Source organism: Tachyglossus aculeatus, unplaced genomic scaffold (assembly GCF_015852505.1).
Source record: "Tachyglossus aculeatus isolate mTacAcu1 unplaced genomic scaffold, mTacAcu1.pri SUPER_34, whole genome shotgun sequence".
Lineage (NCBI taxonomy): Eukaryota > Metazoa > Chordata > Mammalia > Monotremata > Tachyglossidae > Tachyglossus > Tachyglossus aculeatus.
This window is the reverse complement of record NW_024044839.1, coordinates 3,444,830-3,472,733: the sequence shown is the minus strand read 5'-3', so window position 1 is coordinate 3,472,733 and position 27,904 is coordinate 3,444,830. Positions and strand designations below refer to the sequence as shown.

At 53.5% G+C, this 27,904-nt stretch overlaps 2 protein-coding genes across 3 annotated transcripts in view; both read left to right on the top strand.

The window, feature by feature from the left end:
- CEP131 (centrosomal protein 131) overlaps positions 1-11,145 on the top strand; it is a 49,471-nt gene extending 38,326 nt beyond the window's left edge. The window contains exons 22-29 of the mRNA XM_038741924.1: positions 1,966-2,073; positions 3,287-3,404; positions 3,583-3,657; positions 5,224-5,366; positions 6,272-6,449; positions 7,753-7,949; positions 10,286-10,346; positions 11,001-11,145. Coding sequence (XP_038597852.1) covers positions 1,966-2,073; positions 3,287-3,404; positions 3,583-3,657; positions 5,224-5,366; positions 6,272-6,449; positions 7,753-7,949; positions 10,286-10,346; positions 11,001-11,075 — 955 coding nt within the window. The 3' untranslated portion in view covers positions 11,076-11,145. The remainder of the gene's footprint in view (positions 1-1,965; positions 2,074-3,286; positions 3,405-3,582; positions 3,658-5,223; positions 5,367-6,271; positions 6,450-7,752; positions 7,950-10,285; positions 10,347-11,000) is intronic.
- A 2,195-nt stretch (positions 11,146-13,340) lies between these two features.
- Positions 13,341-27,904, top strand: part of LOC119922065 (alpha-N-acetylgalactosaminide alpha-2,6-sialyltransferase 2-like) — a 33,380-nt gene continuing 18,816 nt past the window's right edge. For both annotated transcript variants that reach the window (XM_038742094.1, XM_038742093.1), the window contains exons 1-2: positions 13,341-13,468; positions 18,363-18,552. In XM_038742094.1, the coding sequence (XP_038598022.1) occupies positions 13,344-13,468; positions 18,363-18,552 (315 nt within the window). In that variant the 5' untranslated portion in view covers positions 13,341-13,343. The remainder of the gene's footprint in view (positions 13,469-18,362; positions 18,553-27,904) is intronic.

The following is a 27,904-nucleotide window of genomic DNA, read 5'->3' as shown; positions in this document are numbered from 1 at the left end:
AAGCGCTTACTATGTGCCGAGTGGCGCCTCGCGGGAGGGGTCCTTTTTCGGTAATGGCATTTGTTAAGCGCTTACTATGTGCCAATGTTATCTTCTATGTCATGTTATAATAATAATAATAACGATGGCATTTATTAAGCGCTTACTATGTGCCGAGTGGCACCTCGCGGGAGGGGTCCTTTTTCGGTAATGGCATTTGTTAAGCGCTTACTATGTGCCAATGCTATCTTCTACGTCATGTTATAACAATAATAATAACGATGGCATTTATTAAGCGCTTACTATGTGCCAAGCACTGTTCTAAGCACTGGGGTAGATACAAGGTCATCAGGCTGTCCCACGGGGGGCTCACAGTCTTAATCCCCATTTTCCAGATGAGGGAACTGAGGCCCAGAGAAGTGAAGTGGCTCGCCCAAAGTCACCCAGCGGACAGTTGGCAGAGCCGGGATTTGAACCCATGAACTCTGACTCCAAAGCCCGGGCTCTTCCCACTGAGCCACGCTGCTTCTCCAACATGTTATGTTATGATGTTCTTACTATGTTCTAAGCGCTGGGGAGGCTCGGTGGAAAGAGAAGCAGCGGGGCTCAGCGGAAAGAGCCTCTTCCAGAGCGTGAGCCCACTGTTGGGTAGGGACCGTCTCTAGATGTTGCCAACTTGGACTTCCCAAGCGCTTGGTACAGTGCTCTGCGCACAGTAAGCGCTCAATCTATACGATTGATTGATTGAAAGAGCCTGGGCTTTGGAGTCACGGGTTCAAATTCCGGCTCTGCCAATTGGCAGCTGTGTGACTTTGGGCCAGTCACTTCACTTCTCTGGGCCTCAGTTCCTTCATCTGGAAAATGGGGATTAAGACTGTGAGCCCCCGGGGGACAACCTGATAATAATAATAATCATAATGATGGCATTTGTTAAGCGCTTACTATGTGCCAAGCACTGTTCTAAGCGCTGGGGGGAATACAAGGTGATCAGGTTGTCCCATGTGGGGCTCACAGTCTTAATGCTCATTTTACAGATGAGGGAACTGAGGCTCAGAAGTTAAGTGACTTGCCCAAGGTCACACAGCAGACATGTGGCGTAGCTGGGATTCGAACCCATGACCTCTGACTCCAAAACCCAGGCTCTTTCCACTGAGCCACGCTGCTTCTCTACTACTACTACTACTACTACTACTACTACTACTACTACTACTACTACTACTACTACTACTACTACTACTACTACTACTACTACTACTACTACTACTACTACTACTACTATGTTATGTTCTTACTATGTTCTAAGCGCTGGGGAGGCTCAGTGGAAAGAGAAGCAGCGTGGCTCAGTGGAAAGAGCCCGGGCTTTGGAGTCAGAGGTCATGGGTTCAAATCCCAGCTCTGCCAATTGCCAGCTGTGTGACTTTGGGCCAGTCACTTCACTTCTCTGGGCCTCAGTGACCTCATCTGGAAAATGGGGATTAAGACTGTGAGCCCCCCGGGGGACAACCTGATAATAATAATAATAATAATGATGGCATTTGTTAAGCACTTACTATGTGCCAAGCACTGTTCTAAGCGCTGGGGGGGGGTACAAGGTGATCAGGTTTTCCCATATGGGGCTCACAGTCTTAATGCTCATTTTACAGATGAGGTAACTGAGGCTCAGAGAAGTTAAGTGACTTGCCCAAGGTCACACAGCAGACGTGGTGGAGCCGGGATTCGAACCCATGACCTTTGACTCCAAAGCCCGGGTTCTTTCCACTGAGCCACGCTGCTTCTCTGATCACCTTGTAACCTCCCCAGCGCTTAGAACGGTGCTTTGCACATAGTAAGCGCTTAATCAATGCTATCATCATCATTATTATTATTATTATTCCCATGTGGGACAGGGACTGCGTCCAACCTGTTTGGCTCACATCCGCCCCAGTGCTTAGACAGTCCTTGGCGCATAGTAAGCGCTCAACAAATACCGTTATTATTATTTATTAGGTACGAGAAATGCCTGGAGCAGGAAGAGCAGGCCCTGCAGAATCAACGGCGCCGGCTGTACGGCGAGGTGGCCGAGGAGAAGGAAAGGTTGGCCCAACAAGCAGCCAGGTAGCCCGAGGGGAGGCCGGGGGCCGTCGGGGGCCTCTGGGGTCTGTGGCGTCCCCCCCAGCGTCTCCTCGCTAAGACCCCCCTCTGGGTCCTTCCCCCTAAAGCGTGGCTCAGTGGAGCGTAGCTCAGTGGAAAGATGCTCTGCACACAGTAAGCGCTCAATAAATACGATTGATTGATTAACACGGGCTTGTTGTGTGCAGAGCACTGTACTAAGCGCCTGGGAGAGTCCAGCAGAAGAGAGTCGGTCGACACATTCCCGGCCCACAACTAGCTGACAGTCTCAATCAGTGGTATTTAGTGAGCGCTTATTGTGTGCAGAGCACTGTACTAAGCGCCTGGGAGAGTCCAACAGTAGAGAGTCGGTTGACACATTCCCTGCCCACAATGAGCGTACAGTCTCAATCAGTCAGCCAATCAGTGGTATTTAGTGAGCGCTTATTGTGTGCAGAGCACTGTACTAAGCGCCTGGGAGAGTCCAACAGTAGAGAGTCGGTTGACACATTCCTTGCCCACAACGAGCTGACAGTCTCAATCAGTCAGCCAATTAGTGGTATTTACTGAGTGCTTGTTGTGTGCAGAGCACTGTACTAAGCGCCTGGGAGAGTCCAGCAGAAGAGAGTCGGTCGACACATTCCCTGCCCACAACGAGCTGACAGTCTCAATCAGTCAGCCAATCAGTGGAATTTACTGAGCACTTGTTGTGTGCAGAGCACTGTACTAAGCGCCTGGGAGAGTCCAACAGTAGAGAGTCGGTTGACACATTCCCTGCCCACAACAAGCATACAGTCTCAATCAGTCAGCCAATTAGTGGTATTTACTGAGTGCTTGTTGTGTGCAGAGCACTGTACTAAGCGCCTGGGAGAGTCCAGCAGAAGAGAGTCGGTCAACACATTCCCTGCCCACAACTAGCTTACAGTCTCAATCAGTCAGCCAATCAGTGGTATTTAGTGAGCGCTTGTTGTGTGCAGAGCACTGTAGTAAGCGCTCGGGAGAGTCCAACAGAGGAGAGTCGGTGGACACATTCCCTGCCCACGATGAGCTTACACTCTCAGTCGATCGCCCAGTGCTATTTATTGAGCACTTACTAGGTGCAGAGCGCTTGGGAGAGCCCAGTAGAGAGTCGGTGGTCGCGTTCCCTGCCCCCGGGGAGCTTCCAGTTGGGAGGTCCGTCCGTCCGTCCGTGCCGTGAGCCGTCCCTCGCGGCCCCCAGGCAGCGGGCCGAGCTGGAGGAGCTGCGGAGGCGGCTGGAGGAGAACGGCTCGCTGCTCAGCCGGACCCTGAGGGAAGAGTACCGCAAGGGCGAGGAGGAGCAGGAGCGACGCCACCAGGTAGCCGTTCTCCCTTCCCGTCACCCCCCGGGCGCGCGGCCGCCCTCCGTTCCCGGGCATCTGGCCCGAGGCGTCTCGGAGGCCGGCGGGGAGGCCTCCGCCGGCCGGGATCGCCCTTGGGCGGCCCGGGTCCCGTTGGGCCGGCCCCCGGGTCGGACGGTGCCCCCGGACCCCACAGGTGGAGCTGACGGCCCTGAAGGAGCAGCTGCAGGTGGAGAGACAGGCCTGGGAGGTCAACTCCGTGAAGAAAGAGGTACCGGCCCCTGCCTGCGCCCCCCCGAGCCCAGACACCCACCTGCTTGCTCTCTCTCTGTCTCTCTCTCTGTCTCTCCTCTCTCTTCTTCTCTCTCCCCGTCCCTCCTCCTCTCTCCCTCTTTCTCTCCCTCTCTGTTTCTCCTTCTCTCTCTTTCTCCATCTCTCTCTCCCTCTCTCCCCCTCCCCTCCTCTCTTCCCCTCTCCCCCTCTCCCCCCCTCCTGTCTTCCCCCCCCCTCTGTCTCTCCCGTTCTCTCTCCATCACTCTCTTTCTCTCCCCCATCTCTCCACCCCTCTACCTCTCTCTCTTCTCTCTCTCCATCCCTCTCTCTCTCCCCATCTCTCTTTCTCCGTCTCTCGCCCCCTCTGTCCTCCTCCCCTTTTCTCCCCCCCCGTCTCTCCCTCTCCCTCTCTCTCTCTCTTCCTGTCTTCCCCACCCCTCTTCCTGTCTTTCCCTCTACCATCTCTCCCCTTCTCTCTCCATCACTCTCTCTCTCTCCCCCATCTCTCTGCCCCTCAACCTCTCTTCTCTCTCTCCCCATCTCTCTTTCTCTACCTCTCCCCCTTCTCTCCCCCTCTCCTTTTCTCTCCCACCTCTCCCTCTCTGTCTCTCCCTCTCCCTCCCTCGCTCTGTTTTTCTATCTTCCCCCCTCTCCCCCTCCCCTCTTCTCTCCTCCTCTCTCCCTCTCCCTCCCTCTCTCTCTTCCTGTCTTCCCCCCCTCTCCCTCTCCGTCTCTCTCCTCTCTCCATCACTCTCTTTCTCTCCCCCATCTCTCTGCCCCCTTACCTCTCTCTCTCTTCTCTCTCTCCATCCCTCTCTCTCTCCCCATCTCTCTTTCCCCATCTCTCGCCCCCTCTGTCCCCCTCCCCGTTTCTCTCCCCCTCTCCCCATCTCTGTCTCTCCCTCTCTCTCTCTCTTCCTGTCTTCCCCCTCTCTCCCTCTCCATCTCTCCCCTTCTCTCTCCACCTCTCTCTCTCTCTCCCCCATCTCTCTGCCCCTCTATCTCTCTTCTCTCTCTCTCCCCCATCTCTCTCTTTCTCCATCTCGCCCCCTTCTCTCCCCGTCCGCTTTTCTCTCCCACCTCTCCCTCTCCGTCTCTCCCTCTCCCTCCCTCCCTCTGTTTTTCTGTCTTACTCCCTCTCTTCCCACCTTCTCTCCTCCTCTCCCTCTCCCCCCTCTCTCTCTCTTCCTGTCTTCCCCCCGCTCCCTCTCCGTCTCTCCCCTTCTCTCTCCATCGCTCTCTCTCTCTCTCCCCCATCTCTCCACCCCTCTACCTCTCTTCTCTCTCTCCCCCATCTCTCCCTATCTCTCTCCCCTCTACCTCTCTTTCTTCCCCTCTCTTCATTTGGATAGACATTTGGGGAGGAGGGCTGGGGGACGGGCCTAAAGCGGGCGAGGGGCAGCGTGGCTTGCGGCCGGGGCCGATGGGGTCGTCGTCGGGGCCGGCCTCCGCCCCTCCGCCCTCTCCCCCGCCTGCTGGGCCCCCCCACCGGGGCCCGGCCAGGCCCGCTCCCCGGGGTGGGAGGCCCTGGCCGACCCCCGCCCTGTCCCCACTGTCCGCCCAGGAGGCCTGGATGCAGGCCCGTGAGCGGGAACTCAGAGAGGAGGTGCGCAAAGGCCGCGACAAGGAGATCGAGCTGGTCATCCAGCGCCTCGAGGCCGACGTGTCCGTCACCAAGGAGGAGTGCGAGCGGGCGGCCGAGAGCAGGTCGGGGGACGTGAGGGGGCCGCGGCGCCCGGGACTCGACTGACCCACCTCCATGTGGATCCCAAGGGGCCCGTCCGTCACCCCGGGAATCTGGGGTCCCCACCCCATCTCAGAGCGGTGTCCTCTCCGGGCGGGGAAGGGCATTGTCACTCCCAATCTCCCCAGAGGTCAGGCCTCCTTAATAAGAATAATTCTGGTATTTGTTAAGTGCTTACCACGTGCCCGGCACTGTACTGAGCGCTGCGGTGGATCCAAGCAAAGCGGGTTGGACCTGGTCCCTGTCCCCCGTGAGGCTCGCAGTCTCCATCCCCATAATAATAATAATAATAATGATGGCGTTTATTAAGCGCTTACTATGTGCAAAGCACCGTTCTAAGCGCTGGGGAGGTTACGAGGTGATCAGGTTGTCCCACGGGGGGCTCCCAGTCTTCATCCCCATTTTCCAGATGAGATAACTGAGGCCCAGAGAAGTGAAGCGACTAACCCAAAGTCACGGAGCTGACAAGTGGCGGAGCCGGGATTTGAACCCGTGACCTCTGACTCCAAAGCCCGGGCTCTTTCCACTGAGCCCCGCTGCTTCTCTGAGAAGCTCAGAGAAGTGAAATGACTTGCCCAGGGTCACACAGTGGACACGTGGCAGCTTCCGACTCCCGGCCCGGGCTCTAGCCACTCTACCGCGCTGCTTCTGTTACCCTAGGTCACCCAGCGGGGCATCCATTCATTCAGTCGTATTTATTGAGCGCTTAATTGGGTGCAGAGCACTGTACTGAGCGCCTGGGAGAGGACGACGCAACAGTCAACGGGCACATTTCCCGCCCACAATGAGCCGACAGGCTCATTCCCGGCCCCATGGCCCTTGGGATCCCTCCGGCCCGGCCCCCAGCGCCCTCCCGCCCCGTCCCCAGGGTGCAGCGCGTGCGGGACAAGTACGAAGCGGAGCTGGCGGAGCTGGAGGGGTCGGAGCGGAAGCTACAGGAGCGCTGCACGGACCTCAAGGGGCGTCTAGGCCAGGCGCAGGGCGAGGCCGAGCGCCTCCGGGCCCTCGTGAGCCAGAAGGAGGAGGAGGCGGAAGACGTCCGGCGGGTGAGCCGGGGGGCGGCCCCGGGACCCCCAGGGGGGCGGGGGGCTGCGGCCGGGCACCGTGGGACCACCAGAGTCCGGCTCAGGAGGGCGCGGGGGACGTGGGGTGGGGTGGGATTTACCGAGCACTGTACTAAGCGCTCGGGAGAGTACAATACCACAGACTCTGCTTAGTGGCTAGAGCCGGGCCCGGGAGTCTCAAGGTCACGGGTTCTCATTCGGCTCCTCCACACGTCTGCGGTGTGACCTTAGGCCAGCCATTTCCGAAGAGAAGCAGCGTGGCTCGGTGGAAAGAGCCCGGGCTTTGGAGTCAGAGGTCGTGGGTTCCAATCCCGGCTCCGCCGCTTGTCAGCTGGGTGACTTTGGGCAAGTCACTTCGCTTCTCTGGGCCTCGGTGACCTCATCCGGAAAATGGGGATGGAGGCCGTGAGCCCCCCGTGGGACAGCCTGATGACCTTGTAGCCTCCCCAGCGCTTAGAACAGTGCTCAGAACATAGTAAATGCTTAACAAATGCCATCATCATTATTGTTATTGGGAGTCAGAGGTCGTGGGTTCAAATCCCGGCTCCGCCACTTGTCAGCTGCGTGACTTTGGGCAAGCCTGTTCACTTCTCTGTGCCTCAGTGACCCCATCTGTAAAATGGGGATGGAGGCTGTGAGCCCCACGTGGGACAACCTGATGACCTTGTATCCTCCCCAGCGCTTAGAACAGTGCTTGGCACATAGTAAATGCTTAACAAATACCATCATTATTATTATTATTATTGGGAGTCAGAGGTCATGGGTTCAAATCCCGGCTCCGCCACTTGTCAGCTGCGTGACTTTGGGCAAGCCTGTTCACTTCTCTGTGCCTCAGTGACCCCATCTGTAAAATGGGGATGGAGGCCGTGAGCCCCATGTGGGACAATCTGATGACCTTGTATCCTCCCCAGCGCTTAGAACAGTGCTCGGCACATAGTAAATGCTTAACAAGTACCATCATTATTATTATTATTATTGGGAGTCAGAGGTCATGGGTTCAAATGCCGGCTCCGCCACTTGTCAGCTGTGTGACTTTGGGCAAGTCACTTCACTTCTCAGTTCCTCATCTGAAAGATGGGGATGGAGGCCGTGAGCCCCCCGCGGGACAACCTGACGACCCTGTATCCTCCCCAGCGCTTAGAACAGCGCTCGGCACGTAGTGAGCGCTCAACAAAGCCCATCATGATTATTATGATTATAATTAAGGCCGGACGTGGGTGGGCTTGGCAGGGGGGCCGTGGGTGGGCTAAGGCCGGCGACCCCCTGCGCGGGCACCACTCGGCAGGTGAAAGATCGACTGGAGGCGGAGCGGAACAACCTGGCCGAGGTGATCCGCCAGGAGTTTGCCGACGGGCTAGTGGCCGCCGAGGAGGAGAACCGGCAGCTGAAGGCGGACATGGCCCGGCTGCGGGCCCGCCAGCGGCTGGACCTCGAACAGGTGGCCCGAGCCAAGCAACTGGAGCTGGAGGAGGTGCATAGGAGGTGAGGGGCCACCCGGGGGGAGTCGGGGGGCGCCGCCCCCCCAAACCACCCCGCCTTCTCAGGGCTCCTGCTGACATCGTAATAATATTCTATTTATTTTATTTTGTTAATATGTTTTGTTTAAACGTTCTGTGTCCTCCCCTTCTAGACTGTGAGCCCACTGTCGGGTAGGGACCGTCTCTAGATGTTGCCGACTTGGACTCCCCAAGCGCTTAGTCCAGTGCTCTGCACACCGTAAGCACTCAATAAATACGATCAAATGAATGAAAGTCCTTATCCATCACCGGCAGGATGTTTGCCCAAGAGGCAGGGCCGTGTGGCCTCGTTATTCTGCCCCGGGCCCTCCTCCCCTCTGGTTGGCAGTGGACCCGAACCATCTGTTTTCTTTGCCCCGTCCTCAGAGGGCACAGAAGACAGTAAACGCATCAGGATCCACCACATATAATCCTTTCCCGGGCTCCGAGCCAGGTCGACCCCTCCAGGAGGCCCTCCCAGACTGAGCCCCCTCCTTCCTCTCCCCCCTCTCCATCCCCTCCACCTTACCTCCTTCCCTTCCCCACAGCACCTGTCTATATGTATATATGTTTAGACAAATTTATTACTCTATTTATTTTACTTGTACATATCTGTTCTATTTATTGTATTTTGTTAATATGTTTGGTTTTGCTCTCTGTCTCCCCCTTCTAGACTGTGAGCCCGCTGTTGGGTAGGGACCGTCTCTATACGTTGCCAACTTGGACTTCCCAAGCGCTTAGTCCAGTGCTCTGCACACAGTAAGCGCTCAATAAATATGATTGATTGATTGATTGATTGATTCCGGGCCCTCCCTCTTCGCTCCCAGAACCCCCTGCTGCCCCGCCGCGCCCTGCTTTGGGTCAGGGGTGTTCTCCGTCTCCCCCATCTAGACCGTGAGCCCACTGTTGGGTAGGGACCGTCTCTATATGTTGCCAACTTGGACTTCCCAAGCGCTTAGTACAGTGCTCTGCACACAGTAAGCGCTTAATAAATACGACTGAATGAATGAATGAATGACTGGGTCCGGCCCTCACCCTCCTGGGCCACCCCAGCCTGGCTTTTTGGTTGGAAGCCTTGGGGTGGGACACCCACTTTTACTGCTCTGCACACAGTAAGCACTCAATTCATTCATTCAATCGTATTTATTGAGTGCTTACTGTGTGCAGAGCACTGTACTAAGCGCTTGGGAAGTACAAGTTGGCAACACGTAGAGATGGTCCCTACCCGACAGCGGGCTCACAGTCTAGAAGGGGGATTCTGGGTAAGACTTGTCAGCTGTGTGACTTTGGGCAAATCACTTAACTTCTCTGGGCCTCAGTGACCTCATCTGTGAAATGGGGATTAATACTGTGAGCCCCCCGTGGGACAAACTGATCAACTTGTAAACTCACCAGCGCTTAGAGCAGTGCTTTGCACATAGTAAGCGCTTAATAAATGCCATTATTATTATTATCCCGGCTCCGCCACATGTCTGCTGTGTGACCTTGGGCAAGTCACTTAACTTCTCTAAGCCTCAGTTCCCTCATCTGTAAAATGGGGATTGACTGTGAGCCCCACGTGGGACAACCTGATCACGTTGTATCCCCCCAGCACTTAGCACAGTGCTTTGCACATAGTAAGCACTTAACAAATGCCATTAAAAAAAAAGTGGCAGAGCTCAATAAATACGATTGAAAGAATGAATCTGCTGTGTGTCCTTGGACGAGTCACTTCACTCATTCAGTCAGTCATTGAGTGCTTACTGCTTAGGAGAAGCAGCACGGCTCAGTGGAAGGAGCCCGGGCTTTAGAGTCAGAGGTCATGGGTTCAAATTCCGACCACGCAGACTGTCTGCTGGGCGACTTTGGGCATTTCATTCATTCATTCAATTATATTTGTGGAGCACTTACTGTGTACAGAGCACTGTACTAAGCACTTGGGAAGTCCAAGTTGGCAACATCTAGAGACGGTTCCCTACCCAACAGTGGGCTCACAGTCTAGAAGGGGGAGACAGAGAACAAAACAGAACATATTAACAAAATAAAATAAATAGAATAAATATGGACAAGTAAAATAAATAAATAGAGTAAGAAATATGTGCAAACATATATACATGGGCAAGTCACTTCGCTTCTCTGGGCCTCAGTTACCGCATCTGTAAAATGGGGATTAAGACTGTGAGCCCCTGCATGGGACAACCTGATCACCTTGTAACCTCCCCAGCGCTTAGTACAGTGCTTTGCACATAGTAAGCACTTAATAAATGCCATCGTTATCATTATTATTATCAATATTGCCCCAAACCAGTCACAAGCTGACCACCGTCCACCTCCTTCCCACAGGGTGAAGTCGGCCATTGGGAGGAAGGAGGAGACTGTGAATACCTTGCGCAAACAATATGAAGTAAGTGGTCTTTTCCTCCCACCCCCCCGCTTCCCGACACCCCACTTTCTCCTGCCCCTCTTCGAGCCCCCCTCTCCCCGCCCCGAGGCCCGGCGACAGGCTCTCCGGCGGCCCTAGAGACCCCCGCTTTTCCCATCGGAAGCGTTAGAGCAACGCGACGATATATCCGTCTCTTCCCACTGAGCCACGCTGCCAGAGAAGCAGCATGGCTCAGTGGAAAGAGCCCGGGCTTCGGAGCCAGTGGTCACGGGTTCAAATCCCGGCTCCGCCAATTGTCAGCTGGGTGACTTTGGTCAAATCACTTCGCTTCTCTGGGCCTCAGTTACCTCATCTGGAAAATGGGGATGAAGACTGGGAGGCCTCCATGGGCCAACGTGATCACCTTGTAACCTCCCCAGCACTTAGAACAGTGCTTTGCACATAAGTGCCATCATTATCAGCTTCCTCTCGTTCCCTGGGAGCTCGAGGGAGGGAGACCCCGGGACGGTCACGGGCGGGCTAAGGAGCCGGTCACCTCTCCCTCCCGGAGACACGGGCGCCGTTTCCGAACCTCCGGGGCGGAGGGAGGCTGGGCGGGCGACGTGTCCGTGCCAGACCGAAGACCCCTCCCCGCCCGCGCCCCCCCGGGTGACCCCGGTGTCTGTGTCTCACCAGGCGGCCGTGAAACGGGCCGACCATTTGGAGGCTTTGCTGGACCAACAGAAGAAGCAGCTTCTGAGCGACGGGTGATGACGGGGTGGCTCCTGGCCGGACGTGGGACGTCGCGGTTGTATTTGAACAGTAAAAGAAGTCAGTTGTCCCCCCGGGTGTGAACTTTGTCTCTCCAGGAGGCCGGGGCGGTGGGGAAGGGGATCAGAAGTCGAGGGGACGGGGGCCTCGAGGAAAGTTGAAGGGGACTGTCCACACAGCTCCCTCTCTAGCCTTCCGGCCAGGCCGAATTCGGCGCCATGGGACTGAGGGGAGGACGACGACAACGATGGGAGGGGAGAGGCAGAGAGCCAGCCTTGGGGGAAATTAGAACGGGAATAGAGGCCGAGGGTCGATGGGATTCTCCCTGGAGGCCCGAGGGAGCCTGGAGGGTGGACTGTTGGGTAGGGACCGTCTCTATATGTTGCCAACTTGGACTTCCCAAGCGCTCAGTACAGCGCTGCTCACAGTAAGCACTCAATAAATACGATGGAATGAATGAGTCATTCATTCGATCCTGTTTATTGAGCGCTTACTGTGTGCAGAGCGCTAGACTGAGCGCTTGGAAAATACAATTCGGCAGCAGATAGAAACCATCCCTACCGAAAAAGAGGCTCACAGTCTAGAAGGGGGAGGACAGGTAACAAAACAAGTAGATGGGCGTCAATACTATAAATAGGATTATAGCTCTATACACATCATTAATAAAATAAATAGAGTAATAAAGATGTGCAAATAGACACAAGGGCTGTGGGGAGGGGGGGGGTAGGGCGGAGGGGGAGGGAGTGGGGGCGATGGGAGGGGAGGAGGAGCAGGGGAAAAGGGGGCGGCTCAGTGTGGGGAGGCTTCCCGGAGGAGGTGAGCTCTCAGTAGGGCTTTGAAGGGAGGAAGAGAGATGGTTTGGCGGATGTGCGGAGGGAGGGCGTTCCGGGCCGGGGGAGGACGTGGGCCGGGGGTCGACGGCGGGATGGGCGAGAACGAGGCCCGGTGAGGAGATTAGTGGCAGAGGAGCGGAGGGTGCGGGCTGCGCTGGAGAAGGACAGAAGGGAGGTGAGGTAGGAGGGGGCGAGGGGATGGACAGCCTCGAAGCCCAGGGTGAGGAGTTTTTGCTTGATTCGAAGGTTGACTGGGAGCCAATGGAGATTTTTGAGGAGGGGAGTGACATGCCCAGAGTGTTTCTGCACAGAGATAATCCGGGCAGCAGAGTGAAGTATATAGACTGAAGTGGGGAAGACAGGAGGATGGGAGATCAGAGAGGAGGCCGATGCAGTCATCCAGTCTGGATAGGATGAGAGATTGAACCAGCAGGGTAGCGGTTTGGATGGAGAGGAAAGGGTGGATCTTGACGATGTTGCAGAGGTGAGGCCGGCAGGTTTTGGCAACGGATTGGATGTGCGGGGTGAACGAGTCGAGGATGACGCCGAGTTTGCGGGCTTGTGAGACGGGAAGGGCGGTGGTGCCGTCTACAGTGATGGGCAAGTCGGGGGAGAGGGCGGGGTTTGGGAGGGAAGGTGAGGAGCTCAGTCTGGGACGTGTTGAGTTTGAAGTGGCGGGCGGGCATCCAGGCGGAGATGTCCCGAAGGCAGGAGGAGATATGAGCCTGGAGGGAGGGAGAGAGAGCGGGGGCAGAGATGTAAATTTGGGTGTCATTTGCGGAGAGATGATAGTGGGAGCGAATGAGTTCAGCAAGGGAGTGAGCATAGATAGAGTCCTGACAGCAACCTCGCTGCCCCTTGAGCGAGGCCCTGACCCCAGCCTCTAGCCGACCCAACCGACGCCCCGACTGCGGCCTCTCTCCCTCCCGACTGACCCGTGGTCCCCACCCCGAGACTTTGCGGCCTCCGCCCGCCCTGCCAGAGGCCCCGACCGCCACCTCGAGTGAGGCTCTGCCCTCTGCCTCTCTTTCATTCATTCATTCAATTCATCTAATCGTATTTATTGAGCACATACTGTGTACTAAGCGCTTGGGAAGTCCAAGTTGGCAACATATAGGGACGGTCCCTACCCAACAGCGGGCTCACCGTCTAGAAAGAAGAAATTCCCCCACGAGCAATGCCTTCTCCTTGACCGCCGGGCGCGGGCAGGTCTTCCTTTTGCAGCCGAGACGGCCGGGGCGTCCTGCCCATCCCCTTCCCCCCGCCCTTTCCCCTCCACCCATCCAGAGGGGGCAGGCAGGCGGAGTCCAGATCCCGGTGTCGCAGCTGGCTCAGAGTCCTCCGGCGTCGGGAAAGAGCCGGGCCCGGAGCTGGCTCTCTTCCCTCCCCACCGGCGGAGATGGACCGGCGGGCCGCCGCCGGGTGGGCCTCCAGGATGCCCCGGCTCTCGTTCCCCTGGCGCTTCTGCCTGGGGATGCTGGTCATCCTGGGAGGGCTCTGGCTGCTCCTAGCCCACCAGTGGTCTCATCGCCTCAACCCTGCGTACCGCTTCCTCTACAGGTGAGCCCCTTCCCCACCCGGGAGCCCCCCGACAGGCCCTCGTCCCCCCTCCGCCTGATCCCTGGGCATCGGGCCACCCCTTCTCCCCTCCCAATCCATCGATCGGACTTATTTTTGAGCGCTTACTATGTGCACGGCGCTGCAGTAAGCACTAGGAAGAATAATCTATCCCTCAGGGGTATTTATTGAGCTCTTACTCTGCGCCCAGCGCTGTCCTAAGCGCTTGGGAGAATAACCGATCCGTTGCTGTGCTAAGCACTCGGAAGAGAAATGGATCCCTTAGGGGTATTTGTTGAGCTCTTACTCTGTGCCCAGCACTGTCCTAAGTGCTTGGGAGAATAACCGATCCGTTGCTGCGCTAAGCACTTGGAAGAGTAATGGATCTCTCAGGGGTATTTATTGAGCTCTTATCTGCGCCCAGCACTGTCCTAAGCGCTTGGGAGAATAACTGAACCGTCGCTGCGCTAAGCACTCGGAAGAATAATGGATCCCTCAGGGGTATTTATTGAGCTCTTACTCTGTGCCCAGCGCTGTCCTAAGCGCTTGGGAGAATAACCGATCCGTCGCTGCACTAAGCACTTGGGAGAATGACCGATCCGTCACGGTGCTAAGCACTCAGAAGAGTAATGGATCCCTTAGGGGTATTTATTGAGCTCTTACTCTGTGCCCAGCGCTGTCCTAAGCGCTTGGGAGAATAACTGAACCGTCGCTGCGCTAAGCACTCGGAAGAATAATGGATCCCTCAGGGGTATTTATTGAGCTCTTACTCTGTGCCCAGCGCTGTCCTAAGCGCTTGGGAGAGTAACCGATCCGTCGCTGCACTAAGCACTTGGGAGAATGACCAATCCATCACTGCACTAAGCGCTCAGAAGAGTAATGGATCTCTCAGGGGTATTTATTGAGCTCTTATCTGCGCCCAGCACTGTCCTAAGCGCTTGGGAGAATAACTGAACCGTCGCTGCGCTAAGCACTCGGAAGAATAATGGATCCCTCAGGGGTATTTATTGAGCTCTTACTCTGTGCCCAGCGCTGTCCTAAGCGCTTGGGAGAATAACTGATCCGTTGATGTGCTAAGCACTCGGAAGAGTAATGGATCCCTTAGGGGTATTTATTGAGCTCTTACTCTGCGCCCAGCGCTGTCCTAAGTGCTTGGGAGAATAACTGATCCGTCGCTGCGCTAAGCACTCGGAAGAGTAATCGATTCCTCAGGGTTATTTATTGAGTTCCTACTCTGCGCCCAGCGTTGTCCTAAGCACTTGGGAGAATAACCGATCCGTCGCTGCACAAAGCACTCAGAAGAGTAATCGATCCCTCAGGGGTATTTATTGAGCTCTTATTCTGCGCCCGGTGCTGTCAATCAATCAGTCATATTTATTGAGCGCTTACTGTGTGCAGAGCACTGTCCTAAGCGCTTGGGAGAATAACCGATCCGTCACTGCACTAAACGCTTGGAAGAGTAATGGACCCCCCTCAGGGGTATTTATTGAGCTCTTACTCTGCGCCCAGCGCTGTCCTAAGCGCTTGGGAGAATAACCGGTCCGTCGCTGCGCTAAGCACTTGGAAGAGTAATCGATCCCTTGGGTATTTATTGAGCTCTTACTTCGCGCCCAGTGCTGTCCTAAGCGCTTGGGAGAATAACCGATCCGTCAGTGGTATTGATCGAGTGCTTGCTATGTGCACAGCATTGTGCTGAGCACTTAGTACAGTGTTCTGCACACAGTAAGCGTTCAATAAAGATGATCGATTGATTGATTGGGAGAGTAATCGATCAGTCAGTGGTATCTACTGAGCGCTTTCTGCGTGCGGGGCACTGTACTATGTACTTGGGAGAGGATAGGAGAGTTGGTGAGTGTGGTCCCAGTCCTCTAGCAGCTTCTAGTCTACTGTGTGCAGAACACTGTAATAATAAAGATAAGAATAATAAAAATGATGGTATTAAGCGCTTACTAAGTGCCAAGCACTGTTCTAAGCGCTGGGGGAGGATACAAGGTCATCAGGTTCATTCATTCATTCATTCAATCGTATTTATTGAGTGCTTACTGTGTGCAGAGCACTGTACTAAGCGCTTGGGAAGTACAATTTAGCAACATATAGAGATGGTCCCTACCCAACAGTGGGCTCACAGTCTAGAAGGTTGTCCCACATGGAGCTCCCAGTCTTCCTCCCCATTTTCCAGATGAGGTCACCGAGGCCCAGAGAAGCGAAGCGACCCGCCCAGTGTCGCTCAGCTGACAAGCGGCGGGGCCGGGATTGGAACCCGTGACCCCTGACTCCCAAGCCCGGGATTGGAACCCACGACCTCCGACTCCCAAGACCAGGCTCTTTCCACCAAGCCAAGCTGCTTCTCAGGGTAGGCGGGGAATGTCGCCGTCAATTGTCTCCCAAGCGCTCAGTCCAGTGCTCTGCACACGGTAAGCGCTCAATAAATCCGACTGAATGAATGAAGAGCGGGAAGGGGAAGGAGGTACCAATCAATCAATCGTATTTATTGAGCGCTTACTGTGTGCAGAACACGGGGCAGACCACTGGTCTGAGCTGAGGAGAGTTGGAACGGTAATTGTGGTAATAATAATAATTGGGGTATTTGTTAAGCGCTTACTATGTACCAGCGTGGCTCAGTGGAAAGAGCCCGGGCTTTGGAGTCAGAGGTCATGGGTTCAAATCCCAGCTCTGCCAATTGTCAGCTGTGTGACTTTGGGTGAGTCACTTCACTTCTCGGGGCCTCAGTTCCCTCATCTGGAAAATGGGGATGAAGACTGTGAGCCTCCCGTGGGACAACCTGATCACCTTGTAACCTCCCCAGCGCTTAGAACGGTGCTTTGCACATAGTAAGCGCTTAATAAATGCCATCATTATTATTATTATTATTACCAGGCACTGTATTGTGGGTCCCGAGCATTGGCCTGAACTTAGGAGAGTAAGAACAGTAATTGTGGTAATAATAATAAATAATTGTGCTATTTGTTAAGCGCTTACTATGTGCCAGGCACCGTACTGTGGGGCAGAGCACTGGCCTGACCTGAGGAGAGTAAGAATGGTAATTGTGGTAACAGTAATAATTTGTGGTATCTGTTGAGCGCTTACTACGTGCAAAGCGGTGCAGACCACTGGCCTGAGTTTAGGAGAGTAAGGACAGTAATTGTGGCGTTGTTCATTGAATCGTTTCTAATCAATCAATCGTATTTATTGAGCGCTTACTGTGTGCAGAGCACTGTACTAAGCGCTTGGGAAGTACAAGTTGGCAACATATAGAGACAGTCCCTACCCAACAGTGGGCTCACAGTCTAAAAGGGGGAGACAGAGAACAAAACCAAACATACTAATAAAATAAATATGAGCCTGCTGTTGGGCAGGGACCGTCTCTATATGTTGCCCACTTGGACTTCCCAAGCGCTTAGTACAGTGCTCCGCACACAGTGAGCGCTCAATAAATATGATTGAATGACTGAATGAAAGGTCTGAGCGCTCGGCCGAGGTGGGACAGAGTCCAGGGGGCGAGATTCGAGACCTTCCCTTCTTTTCTTCCGCCTCTGGCTCTCAAATGTTGTTTGTCTTGGCACTCGTCTGTTTTCTCCAGGTAATCATCCCTGGCACCGGCCCCACCCCCCTTTGCAGCGTTGCTCGGTGGAAAGAGCCCGGGCTTGGGAGTCGGAGGTCATGGGTTCGAATTCTGACTCGGCCGCTTGTCAGCTGGGTCACTTGGGGCGAGTCGCCCCGCTTCTCTGGGCCTCGGTGACCCCGTCTGTAAAATGGGGATGAAGACTGTGAGCCCCACATGGGACAACCTGATTACCTTGTATCCCCCCAGCGCTTAGAACAGTGCTTGGCACATAGTAAGCGCTTAACAAATGCCATCATCATTATTATTATTATTATTTGCCACCCCCAGGCCCAAAGCCTCAGTTCCCTCCTCCGTCAAATGGGGATGGAGACTGTGAGCCCCACGTGGGACAACCTGATTACCTTGTATCCCCCCAGCGCTTAGAGCAGTGCTTGGCACATAGTAAGTGCTTAACAAATGCTATCATCGTTATTATTATTATTCCCCGCCCCCAGCCCCAAAGCCTCGGTTCCCTCCTCTGTCAAATGGGGATGAAGACTGCGAGCCCCACATGGGGCAACCTGATTACCTTGTATCTCCCCAGCGTTTAGAACAGTGCTTGGCACATAGTAAGTGTTTAACAAATGCCATCATCATTATTATTATTATTCCCTGCCCCCAGCCCCAAAGCCTCGATTGACTCCTCTGTCAAATGGGGATGGAGACTGCGAGCCCCACGTGGGACGGGGGACCGTGTCCAACCCGATTTGCTTGCGCTTAGTTCAGTGCCTGGCGCATAGTAAGCGCTTAACAGATACCATAGTTATTATTATCTTTATTATTATTAGCTCCCCTTATCCCAGTTATTATTATTATAATTATTAGGTTCCCTCCTCCGTCAAATGGGGATGGAGACTGCGAGCCCCACGTGGGACAGGGACTGTGTCCAGCCCGATTTGCTTGCGCTTAGTTCAGTGCCTGGTGCATAGTAAGTGCTCAACAGATACCACAGTTATTATTATTATCATTATTATTATCTCCCCTTATCCCAGTTATTATTATAATTATTAGGTTCCCTCCTCCATCAAATGGGGATGGAGACTGCGAGCCCCACGTGGGACGGGGACTGTGTCCAACCTGATTTGCTTGCGCTTAGTTCAGTGCCTGGTGCATAGTAAGCGCTTAACAGATACCATAGTTATGATTATTATCATTATTATTATTAGCTCTCCTCATCACAGTTATTATTCTCATTATTAGGTCCCCTCCTCCTCCTCCTCCTCCTCCACTCTCCTCTCGCCAGCCCCCGATTAGCCGGAGTCCCCGGGAGAGACTCCTTTCCTTTGCCCCCAGGAAAATGGAAATATACCAGCCCCCGGCCTGGAAGACGATCCCACCTCCTCGGACACAGCTTCCCTCCCGGGAGACGATTCCGCCTCCACGGACCCCGGCAGGTGGCAGAGCCCGGGAGTCCCAGAAGCCTCAGCGATCCCAGCAGGCTGCCCTGTCCGGAGACGAATATTCCCAGGAAGACAGTGACTCGGTAGGCCCTCGGGATGGATGGGTCGACCCGGTGGGGTCTCTCCGGGTCACGGCCGATCCGTTTTCCCTGGCGGGGGACGAGGGTCTACCCTGTTTGGCCCGGGAGCTGGCAAAGAAGAAGCATGGCCTAGTGGCTAGAGCCCGGGCTTGGGCAGAGGTCATGGGTTCCAATCCCGGCTCTGCCGCTCGTCTGCCGTGTGAGTTCGGGCGAACTTCTCTGGGCCTCGGTTCCCCCACCTGGCAAATCAATCAATCGTATTTATTGAGCGCTTACTGTGTGCAGAGCACTGTACTAAGCGCTTGGGAAGTCCAAGTTGGAAACATATAGAGACAGTCCCTACCCAACAGTGGGCTTACAGTCTAGAAATGGGGATGGAGACTATTAGCCCCCCGTGGGACAAGCAGGTCACCTTTTTTATAAGCGCTGGGGAGATTACAAGGAGATCTGGTTGTCCCACGGCGGGGAGGGCTTACAGTTTTCATCCCCATTTTCCAGATGAGGGAACTGAGGCCCAGAGAAGTTTAGTGACTTGCCCACAGTCACCCAGCTGACAACTGCCGGAGGCAGGATTTGAACCCCTGATCTCTGACTCCAAAGCCCGGGCTCTTTCCACTGAGCCACGCTGCTTCTCTTGTATCCACCTTGTATCCGCCCCAGTGCTTAGACCAGTGCTTGCCACCGAGTAAGCGTTTCTAGACTGTTGTTGGTTAGGGATTGTCTGTGTCTGTTGCCGAATTGTAGTTTCCAAGCGCTTAGTACAGTGCTCTGCGCACAGCAAGCGCTTAGTAAATACGAATGAACAAATACCATCTTGATTACCCGATTGTAACCTCCCCAGCGCTTAGAACAGTGCTGTTAACATAGTGAGCACTTAATAATCAATCAGTCAATCAATCGTATTTATTGAGCGCTTACTATGTGCAGAGCACTGTACTAAGCGCTTGGGAAGTCCAAGTTGGCAACATCTAGAGACGGGCCCTACCCAACAGCGGGCTCACAGTCTAGAAGGGGGAGACAGACAACAAAACAAAACATATTAACCAAATAAAATAAATAGAGTAGATATGTACAAGTAAAATAAATAAATAGAGTAATAAATACATCCAAACATATATACACATACATACATGTGTATATATATGCATATATGCAATATATGTATCTATGTGCATATATAATATATGCATACATATGCATACATACAATATATGTATATATACATACATGCAACATATGTATATATACCTATACAATATGTGTGTATATACATATATACAATATATGTATATATGCATATATATATACTATATATGCATGTATGTAATAAATCAATCATATTGATTGAGCGCTTACTGTGTGCAGAGCACTGTACTAAGCGCTTGGGAAGTCCAAGTTGGTAACATCTAGAGACGGTCCCTACCCAACAGCGGGCTCACGGTCTAGAAGGGGAAGACAGACAACAAAACAAAACATATTAACCAAATAAAATAAATAGAGTAGATATGTACAAGTAAAATAGAGTAATAAATACACCCAAACATATATACACATATACAATATATGTATATATACACATACACACATATATAATATATGCATCTACATGCACATATATACAATGCATGTATATACATACATATATATACAATATATAAGAATGAATATACATATATTGTATATGTGTATATGCATACACACATATACATGTATATTGTATACATGTATACATATATTGTAAATGTGCGCATATACACACATACAATGTATGTATATGCACGTATATACACACAACATATATGTATATATGCGTATATATACACCATATATGCACATATACAATATATTATATACATGCATATATAGTATATCTATGTATATATACAATATGATTGATTGATTAATTGATTAGTCCAGTGCTCTGCACACAGTAAGTGCTCAATAAGTGTAATTGAATGAATGAATTGCTACTTCTACTACTATATATATTGTATATATACGTGTATATATACATATATTGTATATACGTGTGTATATATATACACATGTATGTATGTATATATGACTCACCCAAGGTCATGCAGCGGACAAATGGCAGCAAACTTTGTGACTCCCTGGCCCGTGCCCTGTCCCTATGCAGGGGACAAATGGCAGCAAACCTTGTGACTCCCAGGCCCGTGCCCTAACCCCATGCAGTGGACAAATGGCAGCAACCTTGCGACTCCCAGGCCCATGCCCTAACCCCATGCAGCGGACTAACGGCAGCAAACCTTGTGACTCCCAGGCCCGTGCCCTAACCCCATGCAGCAGACAAATGGCAGCAAACCTTGTCAATCAATCAATCAATCGCATTTATTGAGCGCTTACTGTGTGCAGAGCACTGTACTAAGCACTTGGGAAGTACAAGTTGGCAACATATAGAGACAGTCCCTACCCAACAGTGGGCTCACAGTCTAGAAGGGGGAGACAGACAACAAAACCAAACATACTAACTAAATAAAATAAATAGAATAGACCCTGCCATTTTCTGAAATATAATGCTGTATTCCAAGGAGCCTGGGCCCTAAGAGTCTCGGGTTCTCAACTGCCTATTTCCACGGGAATTGTAAAGCCGCCCCGAGCTGCTGGCTTCAACCTGTCTGCCGAAAGTGGCCACAGATCCCCTCTAACTCCCGGGCCCCTGCCCTGTCCCCATGCAGCAGACAAATGGCAGCAAACCTTGTGACTCCCAGGCCCGTGCCCTGTCCCTATGCAGCGGACAAATGGCAGCAAACCTTGTGACTCCCAGGCCCCTGCCCTTTCCCCATGCAGCAGACAAATGGCAGCAAACCTTGTGACTCTCAGGCCCGTGCCCTGTCCCTATGCAGGGGACAAATGGCAGCAAACCTTGTGACTCCCAGGCCCGTGCCCTAAGCCCATGCAGTGGACAAATGGCAGCAACCTTGCGACTCCCAGGCCCGTGCCCTAACCCCATGCAGCGGACTAATGGCAGCAAACCTTGTGACTCCCAGGCCCGTGCCCTAACCCCATGCAGCAGACAAATGGCAGCAGACCTTGTGACTCCCAGGCCCGTGCCCTAACCCTATGCAGCGGACAAATGGCAGCAAACCTTGTGACTCCCAGGCCCATGCCCTGTCCCCGTGCAGCAGACAAATGGCAGCAAACCTTGTGACTCCCAGGCCCATGCCCTAACCCTATGCAGTGGACAAATGGCAGCAAACCTTGTGACTCCCAGACCATGCAGCGGACAAATGGCAGCAAACCTTGTTGACTCCCAGGCCCGTGCCCTGTCCCCATGCAGCAGACAAATGGCAGCAAACTTTGTGACCCCCAGGCCCGTGCTCTACCCTATGCAGTGGACAAATGGCAGCAAACCTTGTGACTCCCAGGCCCGTGCCCTAACCCCATACAGTGGACAAATGGCAGCAAACCTTGTGACTCCCAGGCCCATGCCCTAACCCCATGCAGCAGACAAATAATAAAAATAATAATAATGGCATTTATTTAGCGCTTACTACGTGCCAAGCACTGTACTAAGCGCTGGGGAGATTACAGGGAGATCAAGTTGTCCCACTGGGGGCTCTCAGTCTTCATCCCCATTTTACAGATGAGGGAACTGAGGCCCAGAGAAGTTAAGTGACTTGCCCAAAGTCCCACAGCTGACAATTGGCAGAACCGGGATTCGAACTCCTGACCCCTGATTCCAAAGCCCGGGCTCTTCACACTGAGCCACGCTGCTTCTCTAATGGCAGCAAACCTTGTGACTCCCAGGCCCGTGCCCTAACCCCAGGCAACAGACAAGTGGCAGCAAAACTTGTGACTCCCAGGCCCGTGCCCTGTCCCCATGCAGCACACAAATGGCAGCAAACCTTGTGACACCCAGGCCCGTGCCCTAACCCCATGCAGCGGACAAATGGCAGCAAACCTTGTGACTCCCATGCCCGTGCCCTGTCCCCATGCAGCGGACAAATGGCAGCAAACCTTGTGACTCCCAGGCCCGTGCCCTAACCCCATGCAGCGGACAAATGGCAGCAAACCTTGTGACTCCCCGGCCCGTGCCCTAACCCCATGCAGCAGACAAATGGTAATCAATCAATCAATCAATCGTATTTATTGAGCGCTTACTGTGTGCAGAGCACTGTACTAAGCGCTTGGGAAGTACAAGTTGGCAGCATATACAGTCCCTACCCAATAGTGGGCTCACAGTCTGAAAGGGGGAGACAGAACAAAACCAACCATACTAACAAAATAAAATAAATAGATTAGATATGTACAAGTAAAATAAATAAATAGAGTAATAAATATGTAGAAACATATATACATATATACAAGTGCTGTGGAGAAGGGAAGGAGGTAAGATGGGGGGAAGGAGAGGGGGAGGAGGGGGAGAGGAAGGAAGGGGCTCAGTGTGGGAAGGCCTCCTGGAGGAGGTGAGCTCTCAGTAGGGCCTTGAAGGGAGGAAGAGAGCTAGCTTGGCGGATCCCTGTGCAGCAGACTAATGGCAGCAAAGCTTGTGACTCCCAGGCCCGTGCCCTGTCCCCATGCAGTGGACAAATGGCAGCGAACCTTGTGACTCCCAGGCCCGTGCCCTGTCCCCATGCAGCAGACAAATGGCGGCAAACCTTGTGACTCCCAGGCCCGTGCCCTGTCCCTATGCAGCAGACAAATGGCGGCAAACCTTGTGACTCCAAGGCCCGTGCCCTAACCCCATGCAGCAGACAAATGGCAGCAAACCTTGTGACTCCCAGGCCCCTGCCCTGTCCCTATGCAGCAGACAAATGGCAGCAAACCTCCTGACTCCCAGGCCCGTGCCCTAACTCCATGCACCAGACAAATGGCAGCAAACCTTGTGATTCCCAGGCCCGTGCCCTGTCCCCATGCAGCAGACAAATGCCCTATCAATCAATCGTATTGAGCGCTTACTGTGTGCGGAACACTGTACTAAGCTCAGGGGAAGTACAAGTCGGCAACATATAGAGACAGTCCCTACGCTACAGTGGGCTCACAGTCTAAAAGGGGGAGACAGAGAACAAAACCAACCATACTAACAAAATAAAATAAATAGAATAGATATGTACAAGTAAAATAAATAAATAAATAGAGTAATAAATATGTAGAAACATATATACATATATACAGGTGCTGTGGGGAAGGGAAGGAGGTAAGATGGGGGGATGGAGAGGGGGAGGAGGGGGAGAGGAAGGAAGGGGCTCAGTGTGGGAAGGCCTCCTGGAGGAGGTGAGCTCTCAGTAGGGCCTTGAAGGGAGGGAGAGGGCTAGCTTGGCGGATCCCTATGCAGCAGACAAATGGCAGCAAAGCTTGTGACTCCCAGGCCCGTACCCTAACCCCATGCAGCAGACAAATGGCAGCAAAGCTTGTGACTCCCAGGCCCGTGCCCTATCAATCAATCAATCGTATTTATTGAGCGCTTACTGTGTGCGGAGCACTGTACTAAGCGCTTGGGAAGGACAAGTCGGCAACATATAGAGACAGTCCCGACCCAACAGTGGGCTCACAGTCTAAAAGGGGGAGACAGAGAACAAAACCAACCATACTAACAAAATAAAATAAACAGAATAGATATGTACACGTAAAATAAATAAATAAATAGATAGAGTAATAAATATGTAGAAACATATATACATATACACAGGTGCTGTGGGGAAGGGAAGGAGGTAAGATGGGGGGATGGAGAGGGGGAGGAGGGGGAGAGAAAGGAAGGGGCTCAGTGTGGGAAGGCCTCCTGGAGGAGGTGAGCTCTCAGTAGGGCCTTGAAGGGAGGAAGAGAGCTAGCTTGGCGGATCCCTATGCCGCAGACAAATGGCGGCAAAGCTTGTGACTCCCAGGCCCGTGCCCTAACCCTATGCAGCAGACAAATGGCAGAAAACTTGTGACTCCCAGGCCCGTGCCCTGTCCCCATGCAGCAGTCAAATGGCAGCAAACCTTGTGACTCCCAGGCCTGTGCCCTGTCCCCATGCAGTAGACACATGGCAGCAAACCTTGTGACTCCCAGGCCCGTGCCCTGACCCTATGCAGTAGACAAATGTCAGCAAACCTTGTGACTCCCAGGCCTGTGCCCTAACCCTATGCTGCAGACAAATGGCAGCAAACCTTGTGACTCCCAGGCCCGTGCCCTAACCCCATGCAGCAGACAAATGGCAGCAAACCTTGTGACTCCCAGGCCCGTGCCCTGTCCCCATGCAGCAGACAAATGGCAGCAAACCTTGTGACTCCCAGGCCCGTGCCCTGTCCCCATGCAGCGGACAAATGGCAGCAAACCTTGTGACTCCCAGGCCCGTGCCCTAACCCTATGCAGCGGACAAATGGCAGCAAACCTTGTGACTCCCAGGCCCGTGCCCTGTCCCCATGCAGCGGACAAATGGCAGCAAACCTTGTGACTCCCAGGCCCGTGCCCTGTCCCCATGCAGCGGACAAATGGCGGCAAACCTTGTGATTCCCAGGCCCGTGCCCTGTCCCCATGCAGCAGACAAATGGCAGCAAGCCTTGTGACTCCCAGGCCCGTGCCCTGTCCCCATGCAGCAGACAAATGGCAGCAAACCTTGTGACTCCCATGCCCGTGCCCTGTCCCCATGCAGCGGACAAATGGCAGCAAACCTTGTGACTCCCAGGCCCGTGCCCTAACCCTATGCAGCAGACAAATTGCAGCAAACCTCGTGACTCCCAGGCCCGTGCCCTAACCCTATGCAGCGGACAAATGGCAGCAAACCTCGTGACTCCCAGGCCCGTGCCCTGTCCCTATGCAGCCGACAAATGGCGGCAAACCTTGTGACTCCCAGGCCCGTGCCCTGTCCCCATGCAGCAGACAAATGGCAGCAAACCTTGTGACTCCCAGGCCCGTGCCCTGTTCCCATGCAGCAGACAAATGGCAGCAAACCTTATGACTCCCAGGCCTGTGCCCTGTCCCTATACAGCAGACAAATGGCGGCAAACCTTGTGACTCCCAGGCCCGTGCCCTGTCCCCATGCAGCAGACAAATGGCAACAAACCTCCTGACTCCCAGGCCCGTGCCCTGTCCCCATGCAGTGGGCAAATGGCAGCAAACCTTGTGACTCCCAGGCCCGTGCCCTAACCTTATACAGTAGAATGGCAGCAAACATTGTGACTCCCAGGCCCGTGCCCTAAACCCATGCAGCAGACAAATGGCAGCAAACCTTGTGACTCCCAGGCCCGTGCCCTGTCCCCATGCAGCAGACAAATGGCAGCAAACCTTGTGACTCCCAGGCCCGTGCCCCAACACCATGCAGCGGACAAATGGCAGCAAAGCTTGTGACTTCCAGGCCCGTGCCCTAACCCCATGCAGCAGACAAATGGCAGCAAACCTTCTGACTTCCAGGCCCGTGCCCTAACCCCATGCAGCGGACAAATGGCAGCAAACCTTGTGACTCCCCGGCCCGTGCCCTAACCCCATGCAGCAGACAAATGGTAATCAATCAATCAATCCATCGTATTTATTGAGCGCTTACTGTGTGCAGAGCACTGAACTAAGCGCTTGGGAAGTACAAGTTGGCAACATATACAGTCCCTACCCAACAGTGAGCTCACAGTCTGAAAGGGGGAGACAGAGAACAAAACCAACCATACTAACAAAATAAAATAAATAGAATAGATATGTACAAGTAAAATAAATAAATAAATAGATAGAGTAATAAATATGTAGAAACATATATACATATATACAGGTGCTGTGGAGAAGGGAAGGAGATAAGATGGGGGGATGGAGAGGGGGAAGAGGGGGAGAGGAAGGAAGGGGCTCAGTGTGGGAAGACCTCCAGGAGGAGGTGAGCTCTCAGTAGGGCCTTGAAGGGAGGAAGAGAGCTAGCTTGGCGGATCCCTATGCAGCAAACATGGCAGCAAAGCTTGTGACTCCCAGGCCCGTACCCTAACCCCATGCAGCAGACAAATGGCAACAAAGCTTGTGACTCCCAGGCCCGTACCCTAACCCCATGCAGCAGACAAATGGCAGCAAACCTTGTGACCCCCAGGCCCGTGCCCTATCAATCAATCAATCGTATTTATTGAGCGCTTACTGTGTGCGGAACACTGTACTAAGCGCTTGGGAAGTACAAGTCGGCAACATATACAGACAGTCCCGACCCAACAGTGGGCTCACAGTCTAAAAGGGGGAGACAGAGAACAAAACCAACCATACTAACAAAATAAAATAAATAGAATAGATATGTACAAGTAAAATAAATAAATAAATAGGTAGAGTAATAAATATGTAGAAATATATATACATATATACAGGTGCTGTGGGGAAGGGAAGGAGGTAAGATGGGGGCATGGAGGGGGGAGGAGGGGGAGAGGAAGGAAGGGGCTCAGTGTGGGAAGGCCTCCTGGAGGAGGTGAGCTCTCAGTAGGGCCTTGAAAGGAGGAAGAGAGCTAGCTTGGCGGATCCCTATGCAGCAGACTAATGGCAGCAAAGCTTGTGACTCCCAGGCCCGTACCCTAACCCCATGCAGCAGACAAATGGCAGCAAACCTTGTGACTCCCAGGCCCGTGCCCTATCCCTATGCAGTGGACAAATGGCAGCAAACTTTGTGACTCCCATGCCGGTGCCCTAACCCCATGCAGCAGACAAATGTCAGCAAACCTTGTGACTCCCAGGCCCGTGCCCTGTCCCCATGCAGTAGACAAATAGCAGCAAACTTTGTGACTCCCATGCCGGTGCCCTAACCCCATGCAGCAGACAAATGTCAGCAAACCTTGTGACTCCCAGGCCCGTGCCCTGTCCCCATGCAGTAGACAAATAGCAGCAAACTTTGTGACTCCCATGCCGGTGCCCTAACCCCATGCAGCAGACAAATGTCAGCAAACCTTCTGACTCCCAGGCCCCTGCCCTGTCCCCATGCAGTAGACAAATAGCAGCAAACTTTGTGACTCCCATGCCGGTGCCCTAACCCCATGCAGCAGACAAATGTCAGCAAACCTTCTGACTCCCAGGCCCCTGCCCTGTCCCCATGCAGTAGACAAATAGCAGCAAACTTTGTGACTCCCATGCCGGTGCCCTAACCCCATGCAGCAGACAAATGTCAGCAAACCTTCTGACTCCCAGGCCCGTGCCCTGTCACCATGCAGCAGACAAATGGCAGCAAACCTTGTGACTCCCAGGCCCGTGCCCTGTCCCTATGCAGCAGACAAATGGCAGCAAAGCTTGGGACTCCCAGGCCCGTGCCCTAACCCTATGCAGCAGACAAATGGCAGCAAACCTTGTGACTCCCAGGCCCGTGCCCTGTCACCATGCAGCGGACAAATGGCAGCAAACCTTGTGACTCCCAGGCCCGTGCCCTGTCCCCATGCAGTGGACAAATGGCAGCAAACCTTGTGACTCCCA